At 41.6% G+C, this 23,862-nt stretch overlaps 2 protein-coding genes across 2 annotated transcripts; both read right to left on the bottom strand.

The window, feature by feature from the left end:
- Positions 1-5,796: 5,796 nt before the first annotated feature.
- On the bottom strand, positions 5,797-14,083 carry cdh17 (cadherin 17, LI cadherin (liver-intestine)). Its single transcript, XM_030785390.1, has 18 exons — positions 14,036-14,083; positions 13,504-13,599; positions 13,077-13,214; positions 12,628-12,766; positions 12,256-12,414; positions 11,993-12,151; positions 9,955-10,154; positions 9,713-9,844; positions 9,406-9,556; positions 8,778-9,008; positions 8,559-8,635; positions 8,246-8,437; positions 7,729-7,973; positions 7,359-7,489; positions 6,918-7,136; positions 6,518-6,628; positions 6,217-6,333; positions 5,797-5,897 (listed from the first exon to the last, which is right to left on the bottom strand). Exons 1-18 carry the CDS (start codon positions 14,081-14,083, stop codon positions 5,797-5,799), a joined length of 2,646 nt encoding a protein of 881 aa, XP_030641250.1.
- Positions 14,084-19,245: 5,162 nt separating this feature from the next.
- On the bottom strand, positions 19,246-21,291 carry gem (GTP binding protein overexpressed in skeletal muscle). The gene is made up of 4 exons (XM_030783456.1): positions 20,961-21,291; positions 20,554-20,630; positions 19,816-20,020; positions 19,246-19,523 (listed from the first exon to the last, which is right to left on the bottom strand). Exons 1-4 carry the CDS (start codon positions 21,289-21,291, stop codon positions 19,246-19,248), a joined length of 891 nt encoding a protein of 296 aa, XP_030639316.1.
- Positions 21,292-23,862: the final 2,571 nt, after the last annotated feature.

Below are 23,862 nucleotides of genomic sequence, written 5' to 3'. Positions count from 1 at the left end.
TTTTTCTCCCTCTCACTGCGTTTATGATTGTATTGTATTGAGTGAGTGATTCTGTTGTACAGGGGTAACAGGGGTTTATGTTGTATTTTTGTACCGATGGACTCCAGGAAGAACGGTGGAGAGATTCTCCTTCTTTCTTTTTTCCCCATCCCTGTGTTCTTACCTTAAATCACCTCTGTCAGTGGGGATTTGTGGCATTCCGCTGGGCCGCGATATCCGAGTTTCAGAATCCCAGCAATTAACGCCGATGGCTGGAAACAATGAGGGAGTTTATGTTCAGCCAGATCGAACCTTGGCCCCGTTCCTGCTATTGTTTCCAGCTCAAAGGGACGCTGATGTTAGCCTCTCAAAAAACCAGGCCATCCCAACCAGTGGAATTCACCGAATCCGCAATTAAGATAAGGTCACGGAGGAGAGGAAAAAAAGGAAATACAGTCAGGAATCTGTCCATCCGGCAAAGATCGGAAAGTATGTAGTTAAAAGACAGGCTTTGTGTAGGTAGAGAGAAAAAAAAATGCTTTCTTAATACTTGAAGGTTATTTATGCAGCTCAATGCCTTTGAAATGTTACCGATATTTAACAGTATTTACCATATACAACAGGTGTGCTTAACAAAGTTACCAAATGTGCTTGTGCGTGTGTGTGTGTGTGTGTGTGTGTGACTTTGGCTTCTTTGGGATCTACTGCATTTTATATATAGAATATTTCTTTTAATAAAACATTGAAGAAACATTTAAGGAAAGAGAAGACTTGTGATTTTATTCTATCTCTACCACACACACATGAAAATATCATGTATTTTACAATACAGAATCAGAGCTCATCATTTTCATGAATCTTAGATGAGTAAATCTGTCAGTTCACTTAAAACCAGACTGTGACTGTTGACTGAAGTAATTTATGTGAGGTCAAAATGAACTATCCAGAGACTAATGTGGGTGTGACCTCTCCAGAATCAGGTACACCCATCTCCTGTTAGACAGTTTTCACAAGGCTCTCCTGTTGCCTTGTGTGACACTGACCGTGTGGTCCCAGATAAACTTGTGGCATTTTGTACTACCAGTGTGTGTGTGTGGGTAGCTTTCTCTGAAGCCAGAGGAGGACTGGAATGAAGTCAAACTGGGACAGTCGGCCAGTGGAACGTGGAAGGGGTCAGACCGGTGTCAGGTCACTGCATGCTCACCGCGCGTGCACACATTTGACCCTTTTCAACTCCGTAACTGGGACAGATTATTTTTAGCACAGCTTGCGAATATCAAAATGAATATATGACTTTGGCCTAATTTTACAGGTCCGTCTGCTTTCTCCCCAGGAATGAATGTGAGCCTGTGAAGTCTCTCCGTAGAATAAAAAAAGTGACCTGAGATTTTGTGCGTCTGCCCATAAAGAGATCAAAGCTTGTGTGATCGGATGCGTTTCTGTCAGTATGGGTGGGAAGATAACGGTGTGGGTACATTGTTCCCGCGGTTTTCCCCGCTTGTGAGTCGCTTTGGATAAAAGCGTCGGCAAAGTAAATGTAATGTGATGTAATGTAATGCACATGTTTGGTGCTCAAAATCACACGTCATTCACTCGGAGAATTCCAGTGCGCACCACTAGGTGGAGCTATGTGCACAGTGAAACACTCAATGGAAACTCAAGGGCATTCTAGGACTGGCTGAAGATCTAGGCCGCATTCTTCCGTTCTACAGCTTCACGCACACCACACACACCACACACATACACACACACACACACACACACACATACAAAGTTCTGTTTCACACGTCTAGTCTGTCTCCTATCACCCATGATGACCTACTTATTGGGTAGAAGAGAGCTACTGAGTTCCCTGTCTTTCCGGTGCAAGCACTGGACATTTTTCATCCTTCCTTGTCCTCGGAGGGGCTGACACAGTCCCCATACCGTGGTCCATCAGTTGCACTAACTGTTTTATTGATTCATTTGTTGACTGATTGCAAGTGATTTAGAAAACCGAGCTCAGCAGAGCTATTCGGGAGCTTGACGTTGGAGGTGCAATGCCAAACGGTGGGAGTTTCTTGTTGTGATTCTCTCCTTGGCAGTAGACTTGGCAAAGTCAGTTTTGAGTTAGAAGGTGTTAAGAGAGATTTGAATTGGGATATTGTGTGTGTGTGTGTGAAAGAGAGAGAAAGAGAGTGAATTGTAATTTGACTTGTCATGGCTTTTCTCTGGTGCTCTCAGTCTGTCGTGTGTATTTGCATGTCTTTGTTTGATTAACAGAGTTTATGGTGACAGGTGACGTTGTTTATGGTCTGTTGATAAATACAGACTTTGGGGAGAGGAATTATGTTATCACTTTCTGAATTTCTGTCATGCACACAGACTGTTTTGATTTGCCATTCTTTTTTCCAGAACAGGACCGTGACATTCAACAAAGTCGTCCCACTATCCGTCCGTTCATCTTTTTGACGTTAGAGCACCTTTCATCATACCTTTGCGGAAAGTTCACTTGCATAACAGCTAGCCAGTCGTATTTCTTTTTCTGATCATAACATTGCATTCCAGCCAATCATATCTCTGTCTGTGACAGCAGGCTGGTGTCATGGGAAGCATGTTTGTGTGTGTAATAAGTGATTGTATACATAAACCTTTGTGCAGGAGTGTTTAGTCATACGGATCAAGTTTATTTATCTGTGTGCTAACAGCAAGGGGAGGACAGACGGACAGATGGACGGATGGATGGATGGATGGTTGGAGAGGTCTGATTTTTCTTCTCTAGGGGGAGCCAGTCTCCCAGAAGCCCTCAAGGCACATTAAGGCTTCAACATGATCTTTGACATGCACCACGCGTGCACTCGATTTTACAAGGACATCGGGTTCTTCAAAGTGAGAGCTGTCATCACATCGTTTCTGTCTGAGCTGAGATGCTGCTGTGATATGAATTGCAGGAGCAGTGATAGCATGCTACGCTGACCCCACAGGAAGTGAGTGTGTGTGTGTGTGTGTGTGTGTGTGTGTGTGTGTATGATTGATTGTGTTTTGAGTTAGTCTTAGACTTTCATTTAGAGTCTCTCTGGATTAACTTGAACCTTTTTTTTTCTTACTTGACAGGCCTTCCGCCGCAGTCTGCCGTGCTCCCGTGTACTTCTCAATGACACGTGTGTGTGTGTGTGTGTGTGTGTGTGTCCGCACGCATGCTAACGTAAATCTTCCTTTTCTGTGATCTCTCTTCACATGGTCCAGTAATACCTCTTCCTCGGGGGCCTGCCGGCGGTCTGTTGTCACAGTACACATATGTCATGTGCGAGAGACAGGGGTTAAAGGTGAAGACATTATCACATTGCGGGGTAGAGACTAATCAGCCAGAGGCCAGATGCTAAGCCACATCCAACCTCTCATTCATCTATCTCTTCATCCATCCGTCTTATCTTTCCCTTTTTTTTTTTAATCCGTCCATCATTCAGAAGAGAAAAAGCACAGATCCATCCATACTTTCTTCCATCCATCCAGCTATCCCTCCAGCCAACGGCAAACCCAAGAGAGAAAGGTTGGTCATCCATCTGTCCCAACATGATGACATCTTTCTACTTGTTTATCTGCCTGGGGAAAGGACAGTAAAGGAGAGTTAGGCCAAGGATGGGGTTATTTACTCATACCCATACATTTCATAGGAAAATTTATGCAAATTTTTGGGGGGGGGGGGGGGGGTTGTGCATTTTATGCAAATTTTGCATATGATTTCATTGATTAAGGACGTCCCATTGACTTAGGAAAGGGCAAACCGTTTCTTTGTCGAAATGAATTCGAGGTGAGATTCAAGGTGTGGGTGACTGAGAGAAACTAAGATTCATTTTCTGTCAAAATAAATGAAACGCGTCTTGCTCGTGCCATTTCTTTTCCTTTTGCTGCATCTCATCGAAACTTCCCCTCTCGCTTTATTGCGTCTATTAATCCGACTCCAAACATCCGTCCATTCACCCTTTAATCCATCCTCCCAACACTCACGCACTCACTGTCTTGGCACGTGTTTGTGAATGAATGCCCACAGACTTTTGGATTACCATAGATTACTTCAGATTACCATGGATTACAGATCATTGCAGATTGCCGCAGTGGACTACCAATGTTCAGATTATTTGTGCTTTTAGCGCGGAAATCACAACGTGGAGGTGCCAATGTTATCTCCATCAGTCAAATGCCAGTCAGTCCGCGTTCTTAATATACCTTAGTGGTGTGCAGAGCTGTGAACTATGTACTCTGCGTGTGTGTGTGTGTGTGTGTGTGTTCCCAAATACAGCCAGGGACTCCCATCGGATGAGTTCTGGCAAATCTCAAGGGTATTTTCTAAGACTTGTTCTTCCTTTCTCCTCTTTTGTTTTTCTACATCTGTCTATCCTCTCTTCCACCTCCGCTCTCTCTCAAATCTCTCTCATCCTTTTTTCAGCGGACATTTATATGGGTCTGTTTTGGAATGTGTTGCCTAGAAACCAGAGAACTCGCAGCAGGAACTTAAACAGAGAATGAGATAGAGCCGGAGAGAGAGAAGTTTTATGGTCTATGAATCTTTGTCAGTGTCTGTCATTCTCTGCATAGGCTGCCATCTTTATTGCTTTTAAAAATTACAGAGAGATATTTTTGTCATCTTTTTTATAGTCACCAACCTGCTCTGATTCCAAAAAAAAAAACAAAAAAAACTGTTAATTATAGCACTGAAATGGTGTGAGAAATATACACAGTTGTAAAAGCACACACAGATGGTGGGGTTTCTTTTCGGTGGTGTAGAAAAATCACAATAACATTATCTTAGAACACCCCAAAGGTGTCTGATTCATTTATAAAGCGTGATTTATATATGATGAGGTGAATGATTTCACATACAGCGGGTAGCATTTGGTGGGTTAAAATGGGCTTTTATTGAAAGGATGACTCATTATCTCTCTGTGCTCAGCACATATGGTAAAGACACAGTGATGACTGCAGCAAGTTCAGTTTACCCTTCTCCTGTACTGCTGACATATGCAGTTGTGTTCCCCAAAAATTTTCACATCCACCTGCGCAAAAGCTATGTTTTGTAACTTTTTGTAATTTATACAGGCCATCATAAAAGAATTGAATGAGGGAGAAAAAAAAACAGTAAATGAATAGAGCAAACACCAGTAAAGGCAGATGGCATATCAAAACGCTTTTTTCTTGGATGGATACGCCATCCAAAGACTGATGAAAAGTGAATGATTCTTCAAGCTGTTTTAGGTGATTCAATACCAATGAAATAAATACAAGAAAAGGGAAGAGAGAACCAAAGTGTAGCTCTCACCACATTCAAACACACGGTAACAAACAGTACCACATACCTGTGTTACTCAAGTCAAATCAACAACCAATAACAACATTTAGCATTCAGTCATGGGTTTTCCATAGCAACTACTCCACAACAGGAAAAGACAGATTTAAGATGGGTTTTTTTTTTTAAATACCAGTACCAGAGTTTTCAGTGCATTTTGGAAACAAAAAAGAATTGCTGACATCAGTGACTGGCTGCAGAGAGGAGGAAATACTCTATTTTAAGGGATAAATAATTTACAGGTAGAGCTGACAGCCAATACACAAATACTATACACTGATATTTACTGTCAAACAAAAAAAAAGTAGTTGCCTTAAGACTGTTTGTGCACAATTCTTCTTGTCTTTTTTTTCTGTTTTTTTGTATTTGGAAGTTGTATGAATGACACTAGGTGTTGAATTGTTTGGGGGGGTTGGGGGGGGGGGGGGGGGTTGGGGGGGTTGGGGGGGGGGGTGCGGCGTTGCGTGCGTTGAATTTTCCTGCGCGTGTGCCGTCTACATCATGGCTTCGCCCTCGGCCTCGGCCATCACGGCTGCCGCCTTCTTCTTCTCGTTTGATTTTTTAATGCGATGAGCAACAATCACCAAGACCAGAACTGTCAAAATAAAAGTCACATATAAAATACATTCATACATTTTTTTTTTTTTTTTTATGCACAGTTCAAAGATATCGAAATGATGTGTGCCTACGTACGTATTCAAAATTCTGCATAGATTTCTACTATACAAACGTGATGAGGAATGCATATATTCATATTTAGATAAATCCAATAATTGTTTTTTTTGTTGTTTTTTTGTTTTTTTTACAGATCTCTTAAAAATCATTGTACGTTGATGCGAACAGCTAATATATCACATATAGAATTATGTTTCCGTAAAGTTCAGGAAACGTTGTATTTGCGTTAGAGTGCTTACGCATGAAGCCAATTGTTCCTGCCAGGATGGCAATGGTGTTCCCCATGCCCCACACCCCATCTTGGACGCCAGGCTCCTCATAGCAATAGCCCAGTGACGTGCAGTTACACACACGCACTGAGAGAGAGAAGGAGAAAAGACATATTTATGCCCAAAAAATGCTGATATATATTTCATATTTCTGTTCTATTTTTTATATTTGAGAGAGAGAAAGACAGTTTAAGGGTCATTGTGAGAAGGAGAGAGAAAGAGAGAGAGAGAGAGAGAGGAAGAGGGGGGAGAGAGAAATGATCGAGATTACCCTCAAAGGTTTGCGACACTCCCATTCCTGCGTTGTCTTTGATGAGAACAGGTACTTTAAAGGTATCGTCCTTTGGAGGTTTCTTCTTCAGGATCAGGTGGGCAGAAGTCCCTGCAGTTACAGGATAAAAAAAAAAAAAATGCTTATAAAATACACCCTAACAAAGACTCAGCCATCATCACTGAGCTCACTGGGCTAATCTGTAAAGATCCATCATATTTGGAGATTCTACATCTATTCACTGTATTGCGCTACACTGTAAAAATAAAAATCAAAACAGTTCAAGTATATTCCGGTAGTATTTGCTCAGGATGAGCAGGATAAAGAACTGGAACCCCCCGGATGGAGAGTATCTGTTTTATCAGAACTTACAGTCTGCAGTTTTGTACATGTTACCCACCATCCAATTCTTTGACCTCCCAGTTGGGGGACTTGCGCCCCAGAGAGAACTGGAAAGGTTCTCCAAAAGGTGCGCCGTCAGAGTCTGAAGCCCTCAGAACGATGGGCGTCATTTTTGCCACACATATGAAGCCCGTAGTCACCTCCAGTTTAGGCATATTATCATTGACGTCCATCAGATGAATGGAGAGATCTCTCTCGACCTTCTGGTCTGGAGCATCTATAGAGAGAAAAGAAAGAGAAACGAGAGAAAAACAGTTATACACAGAAAATGAGCGATTCCCGCGAACAAAAACAGGAAAAAAAACTAGCTTCGTATATTTCTCCATAAGTCACTTGCGTAAGTCAGGAAGATCAACATTAAGAGGTGAGAGCTATCAACACTGAGCGCTGGGGCCTTAGCAAGCCTCCTGTGAATGCAAACTTAAATATGTACACTTACCCTTCTCAAAAACAGTGACCTTGATGTTGATTTTTTCTGCTGCCTCTCTGTCCAGATCTCCTTTGGTCTTCAATTCTCCTGTGTTTTCATCCAGCTCAAGCCAACCCAGCTCATCACCCTCCATCTTAAACCTAAGACACAGTCCAGGTTTTAGCCAGTAAACATTTAGGAATATATCACACATGTAGCAGAGCAGAACCTTCTTGAACTTGGTTATGCCAGAACACGGATGTCTTTATGTGAATGAAACAGTTATATGATGTTTTTAGATTGTGGACGAGTAATTATCACCTACAAATAAACATTTCCATCAATCCAAACCTGCAAGATGTTGATGTTGAAAGGAACTGAAAGGAAATGTTGATATTACTTGATTTCTTGTCCCTCCGGGTCTTTGGCGTCGATCTTCAGGATGGTTGCTCCCTTGGTGAAGTTTTCGGGCACGTTGATCTCCATGCTATCCATTGTGAATTCTGGGGGCTCGTCAATGTTCACTAGGTCGATGACAACAACTGTTGTAGACTGAGCATCATATTCAACACCTTTGACCAAGGGCTCCGGGTTCCGAGCATCAATCTGAAGCTTGTAGGAGTGCTGCTCCTCATAGTCCAGAGGCTGAGGAGAGAGCGAGGGAGGGGGAATGGCTCTAGCATTAGCTTGCAAGGTTATCTTATGTTAGCATGCTAAATATCATTGGGTTTTTAGTATGCTCAGACAGCAATCTGGGAAATCAGAGGAAAAGGGAAAAAAAACTGGTGGAAAAAACTAATGGAGAACCGATATGTGTGCATCTCCAGTTGCAGCCTGCCGGACGAGGGGTTAGCCCACAGTGACAAAGCGTTTGGTTTATCATGTACATTCCACATTGTCAGTTGAGGCACTGTTACCTTGGCGATGTAAACTTTCCCTTCTCCGGTGTCCTCATCGACCTCTATGGCAAACATCTTATGTGGATCACCAGAAGTGATGAAGTATTCCACCTTAGAACTGCCAGTTCCAGGATCGTCAGCGTCATTGGCTTTAATAGTCAGCACTTGGGTACCTACTTCTGCTAACTCAGGAATGCTGTGCACTCCGTACTTTACCAAGAGAAATGTAACGTCAAAACAGTACAGCCAATTTGAATAGAAAATATCAGAGCAGACAAATAACTGAATCACAGGATGAAGAATGTTTTCTTCATGAAAAAGTTAAACGTACGTCATTTCTCTCGAAGATCGGGATCTCGTTATTGAGGTCAATGACCTTTATGGTGACTTCACACTCAATACTGTGACCTAGAGAGAAAGGAGTGTGGTAAAAATTCGTTTAGAAACAATTTCATTCAAAAGGTCGGTACTGACGAGGGTTATATTTCTGTGCGGTTAACCATTGTTTTTTTGTTTGTTTTTTTTTGTGTGTGTGTGAGTTTATATGTACCTTCAGCGACTCCCCCTCCGTCGGCCACTTTGATGTTAAGCTTATATTCCGCTACCTGTCTCCTTATGAAGTTTTGGTTTGCCACCTGTATCTTTCCGCTGAAGCCATCGACAGTGAACATGGTTGCTGAGGGTTTGTCAGGAGTCTGGCTCAAGATGGTGTAACTTAGCAATGCATTGGGTGTTTTCTCGTCGTCAGCGTCATGAACAGGCACGAAGCCAACCACATTACCTACATGCAAGCGAAAACAAACAAACAAACAAAAAAACATTTAAAAAAAACAAAAAAAAAACAAGACATTTCATGACCAGAGTATGGCCAGTTGCATCAGAAACGTGTCTTGGAAGGTAAGGCTGAAATATTCATCGGTCACATTTGTCGAGGCATGTTCACAAAAGAACAACTGTAAGGGTCAATGCTTACCCATTGAAGTCGCATCCCTAAATGGTAGTTGTGTGTTTACGTGTATGTGTGTGTGAGTGTGTATGTGTGTGTGTGTGTGATAGCAGTTTTCTTTTACTTATCTGCCACATATGTACTTTATGACTGTGTGTGTGTGTGTGTGTGTGTGTGTGTGTGTGTGTGTGTGTGTGTGTGTGTGTGTGTGTGTGGGCACTGGTACTCTTACCCGCTATCTCATTTTCCTGCACCTCAAGCACAGCCTGGTCATGAAGGCACACAGGTGCATTGTCGTTCTCATCCAAGACCTTCACAGGAATCTCCATAGGGGGCTCCAGCTCATTTCCCTCCTCATCTTCAGCAAACACTACCAGGATATACTGAAACACAAACGCAGCTCAGCTCCTTACACACAAACAGCACACATCTCCTTTTTGGACCAGTTGTGATGACACTGCTTAACCTCTGAAGTACTTAAACACTTAAAGACAAACATCTATTCATTTTTTTTCCCAAAATATGTATATTTTTATTACCATGTCCTTCGCCTCTCTGTCCAATGGCCCGTTGACGAAGATTTGTCCCTCTTGGTCGATGCTGAATGGAAATTCAAGCGATCTTTCCTTTTGTACCAATCTATATAGCGCATCAGGGTCATTAGCATGAACCTACCAAGCATAAAAGACAGAAAAGAGGACACATTGAATACAATATGGTTTTATTAGTGTGTACGCCACCACAAAAATAATATGACCCCCCTGGTAAAAAAAAAGCTGACCGTGGCTATTAGCTTGGGGTAGTCAGATATCAGATTTTCCTTGATGGTGATTGGTGGTGGTGGGACCCAGAGATTTTGAGTGATGACAATGTGGACCAGTGCCGTGCCACTGAGAGCATTCTCAGCTTCGCCCCCGAGATCCTCCACACGAACAAGCAGAGTGTAATCTGGATCCTCGAAATTGTTCCGTCGCAGCACCTCTGAATTTATGTATGAGTACACAAACAAAAAACAGGTAAACAACACAAATACAGCTGACTACTGGTCAAGTCCTCGCCCATTCTGCTATAAAAAAGGAACAACTCAGGGGACATTGGAGCACTGTTTGAAAGTTTGGCAACTTACCATGTTGCTTATTATCCCTCGTTTTTGACCTATTTTTAGTTATTATGTATTAAACGGCCTTGTCTCTGGTTTCTCTCTGGGCAACAACACAGCAGCACGGGGGGGGGGGGGGGGCTAGGTTGCGGGGCTAGGAGAGAAATGGTTGTTGACTAATGCATTGTGATTTATAGTCAACTTATAGTGAAGAGGGAGTTTTTGAATATGTCTAGAATGTTTTGTGGTGTAAGTGAGAGCAGGTGAAGATTTATCTTAAGGTGAGCACTCTTTGCTTCCATGTGATCTTCAGCTTCCCTCGGGACGTGGTACACAACCAATTGTTCTCCATTTTCAATTGTGCTGATTAACATTTTTTCTCTGTTCGGTTCTGATCAGGTTCTGTCATCTAATCTCAGTGAGGTCTGATCTAATCTGTGTGATTGGTGTAATCTGGCATAATGACGATTGAGCTTTTGGCTTTAACAGCATTAATCTTTATTCTTTTAAATGCAACACGTGTCACGTTTAACACACACACACACACACACACTCAAACACAATTAATCTCACAAGAGTAAATGAGAACATTTCAATCTGTCTCAGTCAGTCTGCCCTCTCTAAAACAGAGGTCTCTGGGTGATGGTACAGTCTATTCTCTGTCTCAGTCATTCAGGGCCCAGCATGCTGTGCTCTCACATCAGTGTGGTGGAGAAAACACAGTTTACAGAACTGCTCTAAGACTGCTCTAAGTTCACCGGTAAATTTCCAAAAGGCAACTTTGGCGCCTTTGGGAGCTCCGCTTAATGATAACTTAATTATCTCAAAATTTGTGATTAAATATATTCATTTAGACAGTAGTAGTAGCAGTGGTAGTATCAGTGGTAGTATCAGTGGTTGTATCGCTAGTAGTATCAGTGGTTGTATCGGTAGTAGTAAAGTTGTGGTAAAAAATTAAAGTGATCTCATGAATTCAGGCGATTAAGGATATAACCATAAGATAGTTTTCAGTGAGCTTTTTAAGTAATTACTGAAACATTTAAAAATAAAGCCCCACTGCCCCATCTGAAGCACGCCATATAAACACTACTGTCCCTCTAAACAAGCAACTACCAAATATTAACACTACTGTCCCTCTAAACACTCAACTACCAAATATTAACACTACTGTCCCTCTAAACACTCAACTACCAAATATTAACACTACTGTCCCTCTAAACATTCAATGACCAAATATAAACACTACTGTCCCTCCAAACAACCAACTGCCATTTATAAACACTACTGTCCCTCTAAACACTCAACTACCAAATATAAACACTACTGTCCCTCTAAACATTCAATGACCAAATATAAACACTACTGTCCCTCCAAACAACCAACTGCCATTTATAAACACTACTGTCCCTCTAAACACTCAACTACCAAATATTAACACTACTGTCCCTCTAAACACTCAACTACCAAATATTAACACTACTGTCCCTCTAAACACTCAACTACCAAAAATAAATGCTACTGTCCCTTTAAACACTTAACTAGCAAATATAAATACTACTGTAACCCTAAATCCAAACACTACTAAACTCAACTAGCAAACTAGCAAATCTAAATACTACTGCCAACCCCTCTAAACACTCCGCTGCCATAAACATTGCACGCGCGTGTGTGTGTGTGTGTGTGTGTGTGTGTGTGTGTGTGTGCATGTGTAGGTTCTGACCAGATTTCTGGACACAGGTGAAGAAAGGGTTTTCTTCGTATGGGATTTCGTTGACTGGAGTGCAATATTCCTCAAACTTGCTCCTCAGAACTTCAGGGCTGCCACGAACCTCATCGATATGGTACGCCACTCGCTTTTGTGCCTTCAGAGTCAAAGCACCTGCATCAAAACAAAAACGTTAAGAAAAAAAAAAAAAACAGAATAACACACCACAGATTTGTTTAGTTAAAGAGCATTCCTAGGCCGTGTGTTTGTGTGTTTACCCTCTTCAGTGGTGCTTATCCGCCCAGTGTGTGGATCAATGGTGAATAGTGGTGATTCTGGGGTATCAGGTATCTGGCTAACGATACTGTAAACCAGTGCAGCGTTTGGCGTCTCTGGGTCATCATTGTCCGATGCCGTCACATGTACAATGGGCACTCCTACACACCAACCATGAAAAGAACGGCGTGAGAACTGTGTTTATATCGGTCCATCGTAAGTATTGCTGCATAAGATGTTTAATGTTTCATGTATTAATGTCCTTCATTTTTGTCCATTTTTTTTTATTCTCACTTGCTTCAAAACATGTGTATCTCCTTTTAGCCTGTGTGTGTGTGTGTGTGTGTGTGTGTGTGGATACGTTCATTGCTAACCTGCAGGTTTACGTTCCATGATGCTACCAGTGTACACCTTTTCAGTAAAAATGGGTGGATTGTTGTTGACATCCTGAACAATCAGCGTTACAGCGTAGGGCCCATCCACAGTTTCATCATCCGCAGAAACAGCTTCAATCTGAGAAAATAAAACATGAAAAATCACACACAATATACACAAACCAACTAAACACACTGATAGAGAAAAATGTGTGTGTGTGTGTGTGTGTGTGTGTGTGTGTGTGTGTGTGTGTGTGTGTGTGTGTGTGTGTGTGTGTTTGGGCCGGGGGCAGGGAGAGTCAGGTGATATCAGAGAATCATCTGAGATCAGTATGATATCGGGTATTATCACTACTGATAAAGAGCCTATTCCGAGTTAATCACATTAACAATTACCACAATGCAGAAAAGAAAGAGAGAGAGAGAGAGTGAGAGGGTGTGTTTATTACCTTTATAGAGTGTCTTTGCTCTGGACTCCAGACCAGTGCTTCTTCTAGGTAGAGCCATCCATCTGTGGATATTTTAATTTTGCCTTCTGTCTCACCGATTACTCGATATGATGACACACCATCAGCTGTGGATACAAACTAGACGCACACACACACAACAAAAAACACAAACACACACACACACAGACAAAAAACACAAATATACACACACACACACACAGACGAAACTTCAGTGTGCTAAATAACTGGAACCTGAAAACAAAGTCCAATGAAATTAAAAAAAAAAAAAAAAAAGTGACTTTCTCTGTCACAAATTCTGTTGCTTTTGCACACAACTGATTGATTTAAGGGGAGGAAAAAAGGTAATCTGCCTATTTCCAAAGTATTGTCCATTTCGTGCTATGTGACATGGCAGCACACACAGTACCTGGTATATGGGATACGGCACAGGAGTGGCCTCAGGCACACTGATCATTTTGTCCTCAAGTTGTCCCCTCTGGTCCTGCAAATCCTTCCCATCAGCCTTTGGGGGTAACGTTTTGGGGTTGAGAAATGCACAAAAAATGTAAATAAATATAAATTAATGCAATTTTATATACAGATATAAATATAGATATAGATATATAGATATAGATATAGACACATATCATTGTATCATATATATATATATATATATATATATATATATATTTAAGAATGAGTATAGCTCATTAATATTTTCATAAAAAGCTTTCAAACCAAAACTGCAGATCATGCTACCAGGCTTCAGAAACATAACTGAACATGTTAGGTATTGCTCCATTTGTCATTGTGACCTGGTTTGATTAATGAGCTACAACAGGCATGTGAATTGAAGTTACTAATTCATAGAGTACAAAGAGAACAGCAAGTGGATTTTGCTCCTTTTCTTACAGTACAGGTGTGAACCGGTTAACACTGTTCCCTCTAGTGACACTTACAGCACTTATGGAAAGGATCAGGAACAGCAGGGTCACAGTCACCTTCATCATGAGAAATATGGTCTGAGAGAGAGAGAGAGAGAGAGAGAGGGAGTAAGTTTTGGATGCTTGAACATATTCAATCCTTGGTTAACAAAAAAAGAGAAAAAGAGAGAGAGAGAGACAGAGAAAGACTGAATTAGCTGATTGATCAGTAGATGTTCGCCCCTGTTTTGGCAGATCTAGGTCTGTTTTAGTGATACAACGTCTTCACCAAGATCCACCGTAGTTTTAAATGGGCGGTGCATGTGAATAACGGGACATTAATAAGTTAATGATTTATTCCTTCACCAATTAGACGCAGTACCTTCTGATCTGAGCATCGGAGGCGATAATCTCACTTTACAGGTGAGATTAAACTGGACGTGAAGTCTCTCATGCACCGCAATAAAGATCACTCTGTGTGTGTGTGTGTGTGTGTGTGTGTGTCTGTGTGTGTAGGTGGGTTGAACTCAAAGCAGGGCCCATGAAGCTAAGCTAAATGCAGCTCACCTGAATGTATTCTGGGACTTGACTGTTTCAGTATTCTGTTTGTGCACAACAGTTGGCAAAGGTAGCGTGCGCAAAGTGTTGGTGTGTGTGGCATTTGAAGATGACAAGAGTGACATGTCTTTGTGAGTTGTTGTCTGTTTGTGACTGTGTGTCTTCTTTGAATGACAACCCCTAAAAAGGTCATAGAAATGTTAGTCTAAGGTCACCCTGGAGTTCCACTGGAGGCGTTATCTCTATCAACCTACACAGGGCTCAGTCAGAAATATCTTCACAAAAAAACGTGTGTCTGTGTCTGTGTGTGTGTGTGTGTGTGTGTGTGTGTGTATTGGTGTGTGTTTAGTTCTGATTCAGCACATTAAATAGCTGAAGTCCTTGAGTAATCAGTGTTTAATCTCATGGCTTAATCATTGCATTTATTTGTTTGTTTGTTTTGTGAGAGTGTGAGTGAATAACATGCTTGTTACATGTTAATAAAATTATCAGTAGTAGTAGTAGTAATTTGATACTCACTGGTGGCTTTCACACCAGTCATTAAGGCCATCCTTCTAGACCATTCAGTCAGAGCATGCTAAGTTTCATTCAGACAACCACGTCCAATCACAGCACTCTAAAATTCATCCAGACAGCAACTATCCAATCAGAGCACTCTAAATTTCATCCAGACAGCTGCACTCCATGCTCACTCTAAACAGGAAACTCTTGCAACGTTACAAAATGGTTCTGACCAAACTACAAAATTGTCAGGGAGCTTTCACCCAATCAAGATTCCCTCACCAAAGAACCCTACTGAAGTTTTTTAAAGCGATATGTCGTTTTCTTTCATGCTGGGTCTTACGAATGAAGGAGAAAATCATTTCAGCATTACTGGTGGTGATTTATCTTTATCTCCATTTTTTGATAATATGAGTCAGATAGGGACTGAGGCCAATTTTCTTGGCTAAGCATAACAACTTGGTAAAATCAGAGAGAGAGAGAGAGAGAGAGAGAAAGCAAAAAGAGAAGATCTGTATCTTTCTTATACATTGAGGAAGTCTGAAAGATAGGTGTGTCTGTTTGATAAGTGCTTTACTTTGCAATAAACAGTCATGTTTGTTCGAGGTATGCTCACAGCTGTTCTATTTAAGTCTCATGCGGAAGTGAATACTTTATGTAGGACGGCACTTTTTTTTATTTATATGTTTAAATTATTTGTATGTGTTTCATAGGTATATTAAGTGTATATGTATATTTTGTGTGTGTTTGCGTGTACGCAGTTAGTGTTAAGGTACTAAATGGTGTGTGTGTGTGTGTGTGTGTGTGTGTGTGTGTGTGTGTGTGTGTGTGTGTGTGTGACCCTCCTCTGTCTGCTGGACAGAGCAAGGTGACACGCCTGCAGAACAGAGACAAGGTGACTTTGAGAAAAACTTTTAACCTCTCTCTCTCTCTCTCTCTCTCTCTCTCTCATTTTCATATGTCCATATGATGTCTGCCTCTCTGGCAAATCTAAAGAAATCTGATGGCATACAGTGTTGCTCTTTGAGTAAACTGCAGTGATCCTCAAACTCAAATGAATGCTAACCCTTGTAGATCGCTCCAAGTTTCAACTTCGCCGATGGGAAGGGTCGTGATGGGTCCAATGCAAACGTCAGAATGGTTGCACAGCCGTAAAATGTTATCCGATAAAACAACAAACCCGCAGCTACATTTCAGTAAGTTTCCGAAACTGAAACCAAATTGGGTTTTAAAGGCCCTCATCGGGTTTAGACCAGTTTAGCATTGTGAGGCGCATGCATGATAAACAAACAAAAATTTTTTTAAAAAAAATAAAGAGAATGATTTGAAACTATAAGGATACGCAGTTAACTTTGTGAGATTTGTTAAGCTTGTGTTTTGTCACCATTTACTTTTTTTCACAATTTTCGTTATAAATTTTATGCATTTACGAGGCCTTGAGGCCTCATCTGAACGCGTTCGGACTCACCGACCTCTAATGACATTCTTTTCGCAGCATCCAAAATTTGAAAGAGAAATAAAACTCAATTTTAGCACAAAGTCACTCACCCAGGCGTGTACGTGTCACGAAAAACCACGAATGCTGCTTTAGCTAGAGTAAGCTTTAAACCACGAGAGTTTACCAGAAACACAATCGCAAGACCCTTTCTCCATAAACTCAGCAAAGTCAAATCAAGATCACCTAGTGTAACTTCAAACTCCAAATTACACGCTTAAAAACTAATATTCCTATCCACAGGCTGTAACAGAGAAGTGAAAATGAATGTAATAGTGTTTTATATCTAAGAAACTCAAAAAGGAAAAAAGAAAAAAGGAATTTAGAGCAAAAAAAGAGACCCACTTACCTGTTAGCGGAGTGTGTCTCTTCAGTCGCTAACCAACAGACTGACTTCTGCAGTCTCTGGGCTTCCTGTAATAGTGAAACTTTAACTCACTGTTTTATTGAACCTAATGATTGTCTAATGATCCCACTGCTAAGGGGAGTGGAATCAATGTGGGTGTGCACGTGTGTGTGTGTGTGTGTGTGTGTGTGTGTGTGTGTGTATTTTATGGCATTGTGTGTGGGATCAAAGTTTGTACAGTTTTGAAGACTACAAAGACACACACCGTTAAAATAATCAAAGATCCACCCAGCCACTCACATGCACATAGTCTCACAATCACACTTATACACACACACACACACACATACTCACACTCACACAATTATATTACTCTTTGTCTGATATAGATATTTAACCCCCCCCCCCCCCCCCCATGTCCCTGAACACTTTTGAGGTGTGCAGGTGATAATGGGTTAAATGGAAAGTTCCACAAGTAAATGAATGTGAGTGTGAGCATCAGGACATGGGCCGATCTACTAATGGGTATGGAATGTGTAACGGGGGGACATTAGAGTTTGTGAAGAAGGGCATAAAGATCACCTTTAGTGGCGTGTGTGTGTGTGTGTGTGTCTTGAGTAATCCAGACATACTTACCTCAGACTTTGCTCTTTGCTCCTCTGTTTCCATTCCATGGTCTGCCTTTTAACTCACACACACACACACACACACACACAGGATATATGTTTGGTTCTGACCGACAATTACACAATTACAATTGGTGCAAATTTAACCTCTAGGCACACCCAGACAGACCCACCAGCCATCATAAAACTCTGTATTTTTCTACTGGAGCGCGTAGAAAAGTACTGTATCACACTCTGCATTTTCTTTAGCGGTGAATTACCAGAAAGATCTTGTTTCTGTGGTACTTTCAGCCGAGCGCTTCCGGATCTTTCTGATCATAAACCGGTTTTATTCATAGAGGGTCACAGCCATGTGACAGAGGATCAAATGGGTCATCGTGTTTTTGGGGGGGGTTTTTTAGTTTGCTAATAACTTCAATGACAATAAACGGGCTTATGTGTAATGCCCATTATGTGAAATGGACCATATCTCATAATGTAAAATGGGAGATATATCGCTATCGTATGGGTGTACGGTATGATAATATAACGTGCGTGTGTGATAGGATTGAAGTTATGTGTGGAGATTAGGGTATAATATAATATGATACATCTTTAATCTTTAATCTTAATCTTTGAAATACATTAAGGGGTCTTGTATCACTATGATGAATCCTTTCTTTGTATTTCAGGTTGGTTATGAACCTACGTCATAGTATACATCTTGCTGGAACATGTTTAGAAACAGCAACCTTTCCAAAGCTTTCCTTTAGATCCCAAAGGCTTTCAATGTGTAAGGTACTATACAGTCATTCAAACAGTCATGTAAGGTTACATTATGGTTATCCTACTGTTAATGTAAGAACATAGTAAGGTTATAAAACTGTAGTAAGCATGTACAGCAATGTGAATTTTGATGCAGTTATTCAAAGATTAGTCATAATGGGGGGGGGGGGGGGGGGGGGGTCAGACAAACCACATTACAGACACTTCATCTTTCAAGGCACTTAACTGTTCGGAAACAGCTACTCTGACCCATTCCTAAAAAGGCCCTAATCCCATACACACACACGCGCACCAGCTGTTACTGCATGTGTGTGTGTGTGTGTGTGTGTTAGGGATTCTGTATGAGTAATGTATTTCTGTTAATACATGACTCTTTCTGACTCTTTCTAGCCACGGAGAAGATGAAAGACATGCCGTTAACAGACAGAGGGCAGTTAAGACACACTTAAATATTACCAAGACAATCAGACTGTAGGAAAATAGCCATTTTATTTCAGTGATAAAGAGCGAACATTAGTAAGCAAGAGGACCAAAAAAAACCCCAAAACATAGAAAACATGCCTTCGCACAAATCTGGAAAAAAAAAACAACATTTAAAACATTTAAAGGAGTCACAGCATATTTTAGGAACATTAAAGAAAAAGGACCATGGTAAAATAAAACATATGACCGTGTGAGGTTGATGTGGCTACCAAGGAAACTTTTTAAGTAACTTTTGTTCCCACAGGGGTTTGTTACAGGGGTAACAGAAACCGAATACAGTGATAGAAAAGGAACCCAGCTGATAAAGGAACCATACAGAGTGGTCTAATATAGACTCATAATTAAACAAATGGTCATCGTTCTCTGTCTCTCACACACACACACGCGCGCGCACACACACACGCACTTAGTCACCATTTACTCAGACACTCTCGCAGAGAGAGTGACGGAAAGTAAGAAAGAGAGAGGGAGTCTAAAGGATGGACAGATCGTGGCAAGATTTGGACTTGAGTCTGAAGGCCGCCTGCTTGTTGTTCTTGGCGACCAGCTTGTCGATGAAGCGTCTCGCTTTTTTCGGGATGCTCTCTCGCCGTTTGTAGAGCGCCCGACGGCGGCTGATCGTCTCGGCGCTGTCCCTGCGGAGACGCAGCTGACGGACGATGCCCTCGAACAGAGGCCAAACGTTGTGTTGCATCGCCGCCGACGTCTCGATGAATTTGCAGTCGAACACCGCCGCGCACGAACGACCCTCTGTGTGTCAGAGGTGAACAAAGTGATTCAGCGACATCAGTAAACTAAGCAAGAACAACAACAACAACAACAGACAAAAATAACAAAAAAAAAGTATGATATTTCTAAAAGAAAAAAATTAACTTAAAAAATAACTTAACCAAATTAGCTACTAAAGTAATGTCACCACAACAAAATTTTCTGCTCAATAAACCAAAGTGTCCACGACTATATCTCCAACATTGTACTGGCTGATGTCACAGTATGACACCAGTGACAATGCTTGGACACACTGACTTGGACACACACTCACCGCTAACAGACACCTCTCTGCATCGCACCAGGTCACACTTGTTGCCTACGAGGATGATGGGAGTGTGATCGGCCTGACGTACGCGACGCAGTCGGATGCGGAGTTCGGACGCCCGGAGGAAACTGGATCTGTCCGTTATGGAGTAAACTATGATGTAAGCATCTCCAGACTGTAAACATCGCTCCTGACTGCAGCTATCCTCGTCCTACGAGGAAACAAAAAAAAGGACAGTATGAGTTTTTTTTAAGAGAAACCACTCAGTGTCACGCAACCCCCTTTCCAATTTTTGAAAATAAGTAAATAATAAACATGTAAAAACATGGGCGTCTTTAAGCTGTAAGAACATTCATTAAATCATTTTAAATAAAAGCAAAGAAAACTTTTTTTCTTAAATGACCTTCATCCTTTTTGTTTAAATCTTTTAACAATATAGCTGATGCAAAATGTAGCGATTTAAAAAAAAAAATGTTTTCCTTGAAGTTCAGGTCTGAGAAAATTATTTCGTTACAACTGATGTTTTACATTTCTGTGTTGGACTTAAAATGGGTTTTTGTGCATTTTGTGTGGATGTAATGAAATGAAAATCTACATCTCAGAGCAAAGTATACAATGAATATATTAAATGACTTTTGAAGAAAATGTTAATATAAATATATAACTAGAATATAACATAATTAGAATTATTTATATCAGCACTAGAATTGAAATGGATACATTAAAATGACACTTCATGGTTACCTGTGTTTCCCAAGTGTCCAGCAAAGAGACAGTCGCAGTCTCTCCATCCACCATAACATTCTGTTCGCAGATATCACCTACAAAAGACAAACAGCTTTTACTGAGCATGTTAAGTGCAGGTTTCTGCAACTAATGGACTGTTTCAAAAGAAAACCGAGCCTGTTCTCTGTCCTGAAGAAACAACGGCAAGTTTACTTTGGTGTAAAACCTTCTAACGTGAACTAAGACCGTTACGCAGGAGAAAATCTGCTTTCTGCAGAATTGCTTAACAGGTGTACGTCAGGTTGAAAGAAAAATTATTGTTGATATGACCCTAAGAATTACAAATATAGGAGTAAAGCTGCGCTACAACATGGGAATTTAACACGAACAATGCGAGCAAAGGTGCTGTGTTCCTGGAAACGTACCTCCGTACAGCTCGCAGTCGATGTCCATGCTGTCCGCAGCCCCGGCAAAAATGCTTGCAAGAGCGGACTTGCCAACGCCGCTGTCTCCCAGCAAGACAACGGTGAACGGACCGTTCGCGCTCGGCGACTCTGTCGAGATGGCCGAGTCTGTGGAAGCGGACGACCAGCTTTCTGTGGAGCGCGAGCACGAACGCGAGCGGGACATGCGTGCTCCGGGTGGCGCGAGGGTGTCATCGAGCAGGTGACTTCCATCCGTCCCACAGATGCTCCAACGGTGCAGTTGGTCCTGCACGCGCAGGCTGTGGCGCCTCATGCTTGCGAGAAGAGTCATCTGAGCACTCTGCAAAAGAACTCGACGGGTAGAAAACTGTTGAGTGTCCGCAGTTTTAAATGCGTCAGCCTAAAAAGGTGGCTACGGCAATAAAGGATTGTGGTTCACATCTCAATTTGCGTGTTTGATTGCGTCGTCGGTTCACTGACAGTTTTCAGAAATCACGGGGGGAGAACAATATCGGCAAAAAACGGAGAGTCTTTATCTTGTATCCAAGGAGGAACGTATCAAAGAGTGACTTTCAAAACAGCAACTTCTCCCTGAGGAAAACGATCTTCTTCTTCTGGAAGCGTCCCTTGTCTGTTCGTCTCCTCTCAGCGTGTGACTCTTGACTCGTCCTTCTCGGTCACTGTGCTTTTCGCGGCGTTAATCCTCCAAGTCTCCGTTTCGCGCTCTAATGTGCTTTAAGTCCTCGGCAGTTATAATAGGAAGGGCTCAGAGGCATAAAGGGTTTCCTTTGCGTCATCCCTCTCGTCAAATGAACTTGAACCGGTCTTCCCCCTAACTTGCTGAGGGAGGAGGCATCAATGCTGTATGCTGTGTAATATAATCGTCATCAAGAGCGTATGCAGGTGCTTTTCTCAGCCCTTTACGTAGGAAAAAGAATACAGAAGACTATAATAATATAGAGAGAAGAAAAGGAGAGTGAGAGCAAAACAGAGTGTGGGAAAAGAGACACAGAGGGATTAAAAAAAAAGAGAGAGAGAGAGAGAGAGAGAGAGAGAGAGAGAATATAGAGTCAGGTATATTTGTATAGAGTCAGGTAGAGCCAGGTGATATAATGGAGTCTAAGGTCACACTGATCCTCTAAGATGCCTCCAATAGAGAACCTATTCTTTCCTAATCACATTACACGTTAGCACAACACCAAAAAAAAGTTCTAGGTCAGATAATAGATTTACAATACATCACATATCATGGAGGTGATTTACCTCAAACTTTAAATTCTTCCACATTTAAATACTCTATGTAGGTGCTGTTTTGTGTGTGTGTGTGTGTGTGTGTGTGTGTGTGTGCATATGACCAACGTCAAATAATACGTCTTTTAGCCTTGGTCCTCGTTTAGTGATCACATTTGACGCAAATGCAACGTAATTACCTATTCATTTCCCCCATGTGCCCTGCAGAATAAAAGAGTCCAGATTGGACTGACTCAACCGCACAGCTGAACACCATGTCGTATATCGTCAAAGCTTCAAATTTTCTCCTCGACATAATTCCTAAAGCTCAGAGAAGGGTTGGGAATAAAAAAAAAAAAAAAGACACTTGCAGGCACTTATAATAATATCTGAGGAGAAAAATCTAAGCATTATCATTGTTTCATGTGCGCACACACACGTACACATACGGAGAGAGATAGGCCAGAGGAGCAGAAATGGCAGATTATAATCAGTTATTAATGTAATTGCTGGATTATGCAGATTTCGGTTCTATATTAGGAGCAGACATGGATGGAATGATGAGCGAACGAGTGAAATCCCTGCAGAGTGCTGGATTAGCTACCGCACTTATTCATTCATCCCTCTCTCTCTCTCTCTCTCACTGATTGCAAAGACAATTCTGAAATGTGCCACTAAAAGGCCGGCACGAAAAGACAAGGAGAGACAGTTTATGTGTGCAGTTGGCTAAAAGCATTTGTGTTTATTCGTGTGTGTGTGTGTGTGTGTGTGTGTGTGTGTGTGTGCGAGCGCGCTCACGGTGGTGATGTTGCAAGTGCTTGCACGGAGGGATGTGGTTCCACGGGATTTATTCACGAGCGAGTTCACAAGCAGCCAGGAGCGCGCGACCTCAGATGACAGAGCGGTCTCAATGTAGTAACTGGGCCACGCGTCAAAAGAGCGAAGGGACAAAAGGGGATGAGAGAGAGAGAGAGAGAGAGAAAGAGCCGAGTTGCTTTAGGCAAAACACCTAAGTGAGAGATTACACTTGGGATGAGCGATCACCTTAATCCTGAACTAGAACTTGAATATAGCTCTCCAATGCTTTCATTGCCTCTCTCTCTATCTCTCTGTTCGTTTGCCTTCTATAAATCTGACCGCCTCAAGGCGTTAAAAACGAGGAACGCTGTACGGAGCAGTAAGAATCGAGAGTTTCAAAGTCAAAAGGTCTCTCTCCATCCCACACCCTTTTTTTGTTCCCAAACAGGGATTACGGTTTCTAATCTTGAAATAATCTAAAACTGTTCTGCTTGCAAAAAAATTTAAAATAACTTTTATTGCATTTTATCTTTCTCAGTATCTTTGCATGGTCAAATGACTTTAACCATATACTTTGAACAAAGTGTTCCGGTTGTTAGTTTTGAACCAAACCCAAGAATACAGGTGTGTGAGAGACTGTATGTGTGTGTGTGTGTGTGTGTGTACTGTAATAAATCCATGTGACCGCAGGTTAAGCACACTACATCTATCAGTTTCTAATGGGGGATTGACCGCATTAATCTCTCCCAGAGTACTTGGCAGAGAAGATTTAAGGTGTCATTAATTAAACAGGGATTTATCTAGTTCTCTTCAAAAGCCAAGGCCTCCTTAAAGAGACCCTTAAGGCTCCTTTCTGAATATCAGCACTGCCTCT

Source organism: Chanos chanos, chromosome 9 (assembly GCF_902362185.1).
Source record: "Chanos chanos chromosome 9, fChaCha1.1, whole genome shotgun sequence".
NCBI lineage: Eukaryota > Metazoa > Chordata > Actinopteri > Gonorynchiformes > Chanidae > Chanos > Chanos chanos.
The sequence above is the reverse complement of the archived record's forward strand: the minus strand, read 5'-3'. Positions and strand labels throughout refer to the sequence as shown.

Bases quoted from the DNA above. Each gene is read 5' to 3' on its own strand.
- cdh17 (XM_030785390.1), bottom strand. From the start codon at position 14,083: ATGAAGGTGACTGTGACCCTGCTGTTCCTGATCCTTTCCATAAGTGCT. The intron at 8,438-8,558 runs GTACGTTTAACT...CTCTTGGTAAAG, and splicing joins CGATCTTCGAGAGAAATGAC to TACGGAGTGCACAGCATTCC. The intron at 7,137-7,358 runs GTAAGTGTACAT...TTCTCTCTATAG, and splicing joins GGTCACTGTTTTTGAGAAGG to ATGCTCCAGACCAGAAGGTC.
- gem (XM_030783456.1), bottom strand. From the start codon at position 21,291: ATGACTCTTCTCGCAAGCATGAGGCGCCACAGCCTGCGCGTGCAGGAC. The intron at 20,631-20,960 runs GTACGTTTCCAG...TGTCTTTTGTAG, and splicing joins CGACTGCGAGCTGTACGGAG to GTGATATCTGCGAACAGAAT. The intron at 19,524-19,815 runs GTGAGTGTGTGT...TCTGACACACAG, and splicing joins CAGAGAGGTGTCTGTTAGCG to AGGGTCGTTCGTGCGCGGCG.